Below are 10362 nucleotides of genomic sequence, written 5' to 3'. Positions count from 1 at the left end.
GGCTCTGACACGCCTTCTACTGAATGAATCTGGTAGGTTTTGGTTGGCACAATTAAGAGAGTTCGAAGAAAACGAATTTTGACCGAATATACACGTTTCTGTCAAGTCATTGAGCGTTGTTGAAAACAAAGAGTCTGGGATTGATTCCTGATGGTAGTTCCTTTAAATGACTGATCTATGTTTTAGCGATTCTCAGACTGTTTAGTAGATTTCTTTTTCAAATGATCTTTACAACGATTCTATAATCTTTTGAATGACATAAAACTGATGCGTCACAATTATATCTCTTTTACTACCTCTTACTTAATACCGATATTATGCGCATGGTGCATGTTGGGTGTTAGAGATATAGAAGTAAAAATTTTGAAAGACAGTTCTTTTAGCGACAGTGAAAACCTGAAAAGTGACAGGGAGGTAAAATGTTTAAAATAGAAAAGATTAAAAGCAGGAAAACACTGTCATTAGTTTATTAGCTGAGCAGCGGCACCGCAAAAAAAAAACAAACTCTAGATGTGTAGCAATATTGGGGTTTAGTTATTCTGACTGTTGTGTAAGGGAAATAACAGTCTGGATACCATTCTGTCGTTTTTACATGTACTTCTCGGCAAATCAACATACTACCAGAAACTAAAAAGACGACTAAGTGCAGTAATAGAAACGATGTGCTCATTATACAGATCTATATGAACAGACTATACAGTACTGTACTGTAGTGTAGTATATGTTATGAAAAGCAAAATTCCCATCCAAATTCCCAGGCTAGGGAAATAGGAGTACTTGAATTAAACTGAACTGATATGGAGTTGACAGAGACTAATCACCTAATGACTTTGACTTTCTTTGGATCATAGATCTAATGCTCCGGTATTGTACGGTATTCGTGACGTGTTGCTAGGGCGTGAAGTCAAGCATGGCGTTATAAACAAGATGGCGGACGAATGGGACAGGTGCGCTCGTGTTTCAAACAACAAACTGATAATTTCTCAACCTGAAAACATTGACACTAAAACTGTGAAGTGACTTTATAAAGGATATCGGAATTAAATGTTATTTTCTCATGCTTGGATCTTATTTATTTGTTTATTACGGTACGATAAAAGTTGATCATGAAAAGTTTTGAAACTTCACCATGTAGGCTACTTGATGTAGCAGCAGCAATGTTATAGTTTTTAAATAGGTATTCTTCTGTTTAATATGGAGAAAAATTAAACTCTTGCATATTTAAAGTTATGCTCCTGAGCTGTTATGGCTAGGGATATGTTCTATAACTTGACAGTGACTAAAGCCTACTCCAACTCATGGTGCTCTCAGACTACAACTCGAACAAGAACATGAACAGGGAATTAGGCTGCCCTATGTCTATGTTTTATTGCTTAGCAGTTGTTAACGATTATGACTAGCAGGCGCGTTGTCCATGATAAGTACTTACGTTTTATACAGAAGTAAATTAGAATACAAAATTTCTGTTACCGTTGTCATTACTATTTGCCCATGCCTGAAATTTGACATGTATTCATATACATATATATTATACATATGTAGTATTACAATACATTTAGCTGATGCCAAGTCATGTGGCAGCTGAAATGGAGACTGAAGTTTTAGGTATCATTGTGAGTTGTTACATTATGCAGGTGTCAACAAGACCTGTAGTGATAATAGGTTGATAGGCCACTTAAAACAGTCTTGCTGTTGGGTAGTAGGCCTACTAAGGAGTATATTATTATCTATCTATCTTCTGTTACTGTCTAACTCATTACAGGGATGTAGACACTTCTGTGCATGTCGAGCCACACAAAGATTGTTGGGAGAAAATAAAAGAAAATCGGACCAAAATAAAAGGGAAAGGAAAATTTGTTAGTGATTTAAAAGATAAAAACCGGTGAAGAGCATGGTAATGGTGAAGTGGGTAGATGGAAACCGCTTCAGTATTTAAAGTAAAATAAATATTTAACATCTAAAGAGAGTATACTTTAAACAAACTAAGAAAATGTCATATTAGGCGTAAACAATTTTTTGTTTCCGGTATCCCGACCTACCCTAAATTTTTGGCCCGACCCTAAATGTTTTTATGGCCTTGGAGAATTTTTTTTTTCAAATTTTTAACAAAAAGTTGAAAAATTGCACTTTTTCTACTTTAAACATGGTCAGTGATGTTAGAAATCAACTTTCTGATGCTCTAAAGGCATTATTTGTATTCATTTTTTGGCACAAAAATAATTTCCGAAAAGTCTCACTTAATAAAAAAAAATCCCCCCCCCCCACCCCCCAATTTTTTTTTGACCTACCTACCCTAATTATTTTGAGAATGTTACCGGAAACAAAGAATTTTTTTTTAGGCCTTAATAGAAGGAAATGGAACTTTAATATCTTTAATATTGTAGGTGCATGTGGGCAAAGAATTTTATCTTACATTAATAGGGAATTCAAAGGGTTAATTAAACTGTTAGATTTTCACATGTACAGTGCAACCTCTGTAGAACAACAACCTTTGGGAGATACAAATATTGACTGTTATGTAGAGGTTGTTGTTCTGGAGAGGTAAATTTGATAGTATATTTCAGCTTAGGGAAATTTTGATGATGTTGTTATCGAGAGCTTTTTGCTTAAGAGAGGGCCGCTCTGGAGAGGTTGTACTGTATGTACATTAAAATTTAAAAAAAAATGATACATGTGGATATATCAGAAGCCTAATGGTAGTATAAAAATGAAACAAGTGAAACTAATCTAATGCATAATTGATATATAACATGTAATGTACACATTGTAACAGACTGAAAATATTTCAGCTGTGACTAGGATTCGAACACAGGACTAGAGCTTAAGCATCAGGCTGACACTACCACATCCCTGTAAAAGCTGGGTCTGTAGCAAGGTATTACTACAAGTGCACTCTTATACTTTACCTGGCTACATACACACCCTCCATTTTAGAATTTGTGCTTCAATTCTAGAGTTAAAACCTCTTTAGGATGTTCTTGTGAGCAGTTTATGCGACTGTAAATATTTCAGCCCTGACTCGAACATAAACCTGGGACCACTAGCACCTAAGGCAGACATTTATGTTGCTGTAAAAGCTAGCTCTGTAGCACAGCAGAACATGTGTATCTTAATATTTTATCTGGTTACATCATTCTATAGGTAAAACGGGAAAAAAAGTTTTGATTTATAATGAAATTATATTGACTTTTGAATATTTTTGCAGATAAAGCACTATGGGTTCAGATTTGTACTTCTTTGAGCAGTGTGAGACAAGAAAAGTTGCAAGAAGATACAGAAAATTACCAGAAGATCTTCCTGAGAGTCTTAGGTTTGCACACTTGAATCCTAAAGTGGCAGCTCTGCTTGCAAGTAAAGAGCGTGGCCAGAAAGTTGACAGTGAAGATCCATTTGGAGATGGGCTCGGCAAGAAGAGTTTGCTACCAGATATCAATGCTGCCTTTCAAAATGTACGAAATCAGTTTGATAGTGCATTGTCTAATGATGAAGACTCTCAAAGATATTTATTTGAGGAAGCAAAGCTTTCTGCTAGCGCCATTTTACGTCAGTTAGCACAAATAATATACTTTTATGAGGATTTGCATAAATTAATTCCTAAAAGTTTAGAATATCATTTGATGTCTGGGTATGCTGAGTTTACTAATGATATTGTGGTTGTACCAAGAGAATGGCAGACTCAAGAGATGAAGGAACAGTTTTTGGCAAAACAACAACAAGAACTAAATGTAAACAGTGAAGAAGACCTTTCTGAGACTGAAATAAATATGCTTACTGGGAAATCAAAATCACGCTTAGGTACGGAGCGCTCAGGAAGTGAACTTGAGAAAAAATTAAACATTAAGAAAAGTAAAGGAAAGCTTGGAGCAATAGAGCAAAGTGATGACACTGAAAGTATACTGCCAAAGTCTGAGTCTCGTCAGGGAAAAAGGAGTGAAAGCAGGATATCAGTAGGTTCAACACTCAGACATCCAATTGAAGCAGCAAGTCTAAGTAGAATGGGGAGCAGGCGTAAAGGATCCAGTAAGTATATGAGAATAGTTTATCAAAAATTATTAATATTTAGCTAAGTGTGTTTCTTTATAGTTCAGAATTTTTGTGAAGTTATATTTATTGGTTTTTAGCATTTCATGTAGTATCTAGAGTATTGGTAAATAAAAGAAAGTTTAATTAATAGTAAGCTAGAAATGTACAACTCCTTTTTCCATTTTGAGATATGTCTGCGTTATTCAGATTAAATGAAAATTTATAAAGAGGATAATATATATGTATAATATGAATATCATAAAAATCATTCCATTGCATTACAATGCATGCATTTGTGTTTTTTTAAATTTTTATAATGATTATTATTAATATTATGATTAATATTGATACTATCATTATTAAACCACATTTATATACATGTAGCTCTCTTTATTGACTTACATAATTGGATATATTGTATTTTGTTAAATTTTGAACATTCCTTGTTTTACAATGATGTTAGAAGTATGGTCATTACATACTATTAAAGATAATATTCATAATTTCTGTTTTTAAAGGAATGAGCTTTGTTATTGGGAGAGGCTCTCGTTTGAGTAAGTCTCACACACTTGCAACTTACAAGTTTTTATTCTCATCATACATACTTGTTTTGGTTTGAGACAGTTTTTATGCACTGGTTTAGAGGTCATAAATCTAAGTCTGGTTCCCTGTCTCGAAAAACTGATATGCCATTTCCGTATTACTTAAGAACTTGGAAATTAAATTCAGTATATCAGAAGCTGGGGTTTTGAGACTGGTTTCCAGCTTAGATATGTAAACTTAGATCATGGTTAAGGCCATTATAATAATGAGCCGTGCCATGGGAAAACCAACATAGTGGCTTTGCGACCAGCATGGATCCAGACCAGCCTGCGCAGCCGCGCAGTCTGGCCAGGATCCACGCTGTTCGCTAACAGTTTCTCCAATTCCAATAGGCTTTAAAAGCGAACAGCATGGATCCTGACCAGACTGAGCGGATGCGCAGGCTGGTCTGGATCCATGCTGGTCCCAAACCCACTATGTTGGATTTCTCATGGCACAGCTTATATATTGCTTATTTTTCTTTGATTGCATGTTTGCCAGCATATCATATTTAAGCTATTGTTTCACAAGGTGTATTTTATGTAATTGCAGGCTCAATGTGATTACATGATATAAGATTTGAAAGATAACACTGTTGTGCAATTTATCATGGTTTTTGATGACTGCTATTATTGCCTGATTGTCTAATTATTACATTATAGACTTTGAATAGTATGAAGATTTAAAGTCGGTAAGGTCAAGGTGCTAAAATCATTCTTTTGTTTTAGTGTAATGGCCTGTTAGATCATGCAGTTTTGTCAAATATCATATTAATGTTTAATCCACAGATTGGTAAACATTGGCCTAATACCTTATTCTAACACGATCTGCAGCAATTGCTATATAAACATATAGCGAAATCGCCTATACATGAATCTACGATAAAATATGGTTGGCTGTTACATTTCACCCCCTATGATTGTAAATAAGAGATTCTACTTCAATTCCATTACATATGAATTATTTCAGGGTCAAGCGGTTGAAAACAGCATTTCAAAAACGTAAATATAATAAAAAGTCATAATGACTTATGTGTAGGTCCGTAAAACACGTTCTGATCTCTACGAGCGAATTCAATTAGCTTAATTATCATTCAGCGGTGACGTCATAAATGTGTGACATAAAGTATGACGTCATAATGATGTGACGTCATATAAAAGTTAAGCTCGTCATTCATAACACAGGGTCAGCTCGCCTAATTTGATGATTCTGTTCATAATTTAGTTTGCGAGCTGTTAGATTACTAATTTATGAATACTACTCAAAATTCTGATAAAAAAGAAACAAATATCTATACGTTCCATTGGCTATGCAACACTCTCTAACCATAGGGGGTAAATTGTAACAGCATATGACCCGAATGACGTATTACGCTGAAAATGTAGTACTGTAAAATGCCAATTATTTGCGTTGTTAGAATCGAAATAATAAATATGTTCCAATAATTTTATCAATTAATAAAACATGGGCAGTCGTTTGGATGCGAATAATTAAATCACTCGTGCTACCGTATTTTGGTGTGTATAGGTCGCGGTAATGTACAGTCCGCATCTAATTTTTGCTCTGGAAATGGTCGGAAAATTTAACTTCTAGCGTATTAGTCGCAGTTAAATTTCGGATTTTTTCCCCAGCAATATTTAATATTTACCGGCAAAAAAGTTATGGCGGCGGCCATATTGATGCCGCGGACTGAATTATTATCAGAACCTGATTGGTGGAAATCGGACTGTGTTATTATTTTCGTTCCCAACCGTTTCGTACCATCAGTAGTATCGGTAACAGACTACATCAAAGAAAAGCGGCTTTTTGACACTAATTGGCAGCAGACGTCTGTTATCATGCAAGTTTAAGTGTGAATTGTTTGCACAGCAATTATAACACCTTCCGTGTCATGTAATTAACCGCGTTCTTTTGATTCTGAGTAAAAAGATAAACAAAATATCTCTTTTTGGATTTTTTTCTTTTATTTAAAAATCAAAAGTAAAAAATAATCATTCAAGCTTTTTAATACACTAAGAATTAGTATAAACAATGTTTGGAATGGAGGACGGATCTGTCCGGATTTTATCCAACCCGGAGTACATGTCAATGGCGTCCAGTAAAACGAAAGTAGAAACAAACGTAATTCAGACTGCAAAAACATCTTTGAATTAAAGTCATTCGTAATTTTAATAGTCTGTATGGGTTATTTACGATATATTTTATTGAAAGTAACCGCTATTGGTTGAAAAGCCACCGATATTGATATTTTTTATCCATTTTGTTCGTTCGTAACAGATGCACGTAATTTTGCGAGAGCTACGGTCAGAAAATTGACCCGAAAAAAAAAACTGCTGGCAATGTTCTGTCGTATAGGTCGCAGGAACTTTTTCAGGCAGCAAAATGGGTAGAAAAAGTGCGACCTATACACACTAAAATACGGTACGCACTCGTGATTTAATTATTACGCATCCAAACTCCTGCCCATATTTTATTAACTGATAAAATATAGGAACAGATTTATTATTTCTTAGATATTATTTTTAAAACAAATTGATAAAAAATGACATAATTTGCAATCAAATTCTTTTGTTTGTAAGATGCAATTTTGATTTTTCACCTAATTGGATTCAAAGCGAATCATTCACATTTTTTAAAGTTCTATCTAAATTTGTCAAAATTGCTTTTTGGTATACTACTAGTATATGAACTGACACATATTAATTACCTATGAATTTGCAGAGTATGATAAAAATGTTTCAGCAGCAGTAAAGCATCTCTGATGCTTTGTTTTTAATACTGCACAAAACTAATATACTACATGTACTTAGTTTTTACAGGTACAGTGAAGCATTGCTAGCTCAAACATCAATGGCTCCAGCACACATGTACATTTGAGCATTTTGCATTGTCTTCTGCCATTTTCCTTATATTTTCTATTTTTGATTGCTTGAAACCATGGATAACTCAAGCATTTTGCTCATTGAGACTGTTGGGACCTCAAACCATGAGTGTTTTACTGCATTTGAAAGCTGTTTTCACTCTTTTTATAATTTTTTCACCTCATTTTAAAAATTGTGTAACAGACTTTAGGTTAAATAATGATTTAGTTGATAAGTTTTTGGATTCAGTGTTATACCAAATATTATGATTTGACCAAGTTAACAGGTGCAATGTTTTCCTGAGTGGTATAGCCAAATGAACACATGCAAGATCTGGTTTTGAAGAGAGAAAGATATTTGACCTTACATCTTAAACAAACACATTTTCTTTTAAATTCATGTTTTTTCAATGGTTTTAAATTAATATTACACAATGTGTCATTCCATGCTATTGAAAACTATCTTTCAAATTGATATTTTTTTTACTCTGAAGTTACCAGATATACATATTTCACTGTTCAGTTTCAATATTTCATTGAAAACTAATGATAAATGCTTATTTTTCTCCAAAACTGAATGAATAGCTGTAAGGAGACAAGTCTACTGTTACCAAATTTGAATTTTTCCCTCTCTCACACTTTCACAACAGGTTAACGCAGTAAAGCAACAAAAGCAGTTAATTTCTTTTCTAATTTATTTCTCAAAACCTTAAGTCTTAGAAAAGAAAAATAAGTATTCAATGCGAGATAATACATTTTGTAGGGATGAAAACATGGCCTGATTTTTTAAGTTAAACAAGAACTTGAAGAAGGCAGATTAGCAAACATTTTGAACTGTTAAAAGATTAAATTCATACCAGATATTTGCATTGATTTCTTCAGTCAGTCCGAAAGCAAACATTCTAGATTGATTTTTCGTATCAACATAAATACCAGAGGTGACTGATAGTTCTACATATCAACTCATCAACTTTAATTCAAAATGGGATAAAAGACGAAAGCCATTCGTTCAGTAAATAAGTGCCAATAAAACTAAAGAGATCATAGAGAGAAACCTGCAGGTAAAAGTTATGGTAAACAGTGAGTTGAAATGCATATAGCATGTTTTTAAAGAATAGAATGAATAGAAAAAAAGCATTAAAACTTAAAGTCACAGTACATGGTCAGAATTTTGAAAAAAAAGTAGCATTTGAAATAATATATACATATAGGGTACACAGTACTATAAAAGATTTTAAAATAAATACATTATATTCTTAAGCAATTTACTACATCTGTTTTACACATGATAATATTTTTTCCCAAATTTACAAGCAGATCAGATGCAAAATGATCATATTTATCAAGATACAAGATACAACTTCCACTCCTAATAAAGAATTTATTCATTGTCCTATGACACTTGTAAGTTAAGTTACAGGTTAACACCAACAAAAAGGACCAAAGACTGCTGTTCTATCTTTTGTGTTATTTTGTATGTAAGAAAGGAAAAAGAGAGTTTTGTTTTGAAGTACTATTGTATTCTTTGTTCCCTATCATTGTGATCTGTTTTGTTATCTCTTTTGATTTCTTAAACTAAAGCTACCCACTTGTATGTTATCTTATAAATGAGTGGAGAGTTGTCGTAAATTACTACTATTTTGATATTAGACAAGTTCAGGACAAATACTTGAATCTGACTGCTAACTTTGATATGTTTAAATTGGGATTATTTGAGCACATGTTATCACCAAGTTACCTGGGCTAGATGTCCTTGGCTACCGACACTCTCCTATCTGGTCGCCTCTTCAAACGCATTAGCATATCTGTTCTAATGCCCATTCTCCATTGAGAAAAATCAAACATATATTTGTTCCTAGCAAACAGTTTATTATCAGTCATTTGAAATATGGACATATACTTTAGGGTACTTGATTTCTATCAGGATATCTTATCGGAATAGGTTTTTGAATACAAGGATTACAATTTATATATGTTGTATATAAACTAGATTTTCAAGTGTACACCTGCATTTTATTATATCAGTTTTTGTTTATGTCATTTGTTGCATTTCCTATCAGTACATATCTAAGCCACTTGAAGTTGTATCCTGGCTACAATGCATTCTTTGATCGAGATGTACACATTTAGAAAATTGATATTATAATCTTGACTTATATTGACTTGTCCGGTAGAAATTAATTTGAAACTATATTGAGAACACATTTAATACATTCCAATTGTAAGTTAAAATAGTAGGAAAAAATAACATAAAGACTTCTAAGTCTTAATATATAAATGTTTAATAATGTTATATAAACCAGCTGTGTTTGGTATTATTTGATTTGTAAGTCCCACTTAGAAGTAATTTAGATTAAGTAAAAATGGCAGGTGCTCGATCTTTCTCAAAGGCGCTCACTCAATCCATTTTAGATGACACAAACATAAACCTTTTGTGTGTAAAAATAATGCTGGTTAGCATCTCAGTAAAAGGTATACTTTAAATTTGTAAATAATCAAATTTTAATTAAAACAAAAACAAAACTTAGATTTATGTAGAATGTGACAGGTGTATAATTATACCAACTGTGTCATAGAATTCATTGCAAAATTTTGATTACCTCCCTTATGTCTCTGTTATTAATTAAAGACACCGCATACATTCAGGCCTTTTTTACTCTTAAAACAGGGTATTGGAAATCAGAGATCTAAACATATTTCGCCAGACCTTACAGGTGAGCCAAAGTTGGATACCATTCTTAATAAATATAAGTGCACAAATGCTCTTTGGTACAGTTCTGTTTGTATGTTTGTTGTGTGAAAGTCACTTATTTCTTGTTGTGTAATTTTAGGTCTTGCAGGGTCATACAGAAGCAGTAAGTGAACTATCTACAGGACCACAGTCATATCATTATTGT

The 10362-nt window shown here is 33.2% G+C and overlaps 1 protein-coding gene across 18 annotated transcripts in view; it reads left to right on the top strand.

Moving 5' to 3' along the window:
• The first annotated feature begins 317 nt into the window (after positions 1-317).
• The window catches only part of LOC123530542 (uncharacterized), a 63184-nt gene continuing 53139 nt past the window's right edge, over positions 318-10362 (top strand). For 9 of the 18 annotated variants that reach the window (XM_053521092.1, XM_053521091.1, XM_053521093.1 and 6 more), the window contains exons 1-2: positions 318-1088; positions 3206-4020. In XM_053521092.1, coding sequence (XP_053377067.1) covers positions 3216-4020 — 805 coding nt within the window. In that variant the 5' untranslated portion in view covers positions 318-1088; positions 3206-3215. Of the gene's footprint in view, positions 1178-1556; positions 1938-3205; positions 4021-10296; positions 10321-10362 lie in introns of those variants that run through there. The other 9 variants (XM_053521098.1, XM_053521095.1, XM_053521102.1 and 6 more) reach the window with 4 other exon arrangements.

This window comes from Mercenaria mercenaria, chromosome 13 (assembly GCF_021730395.1).
Source record: "Mercenaria mercenaria strain notata chromosome 13, MADL_Memer_1, whole genome shotgun sequence".
In the NCBI taxonomy this organism is placed as follows: Eukaryota; Metazoa; Mollusca; class Bivalvia; order Venerida; family Veneridae; genus Mercenaria; species Mercenaria mercenaria.
The sequence above is the reverse complement of the archived record's forward strand: the minus strand, read 5'-3'. Positions and strand labels throughout refer to the sequence as shown.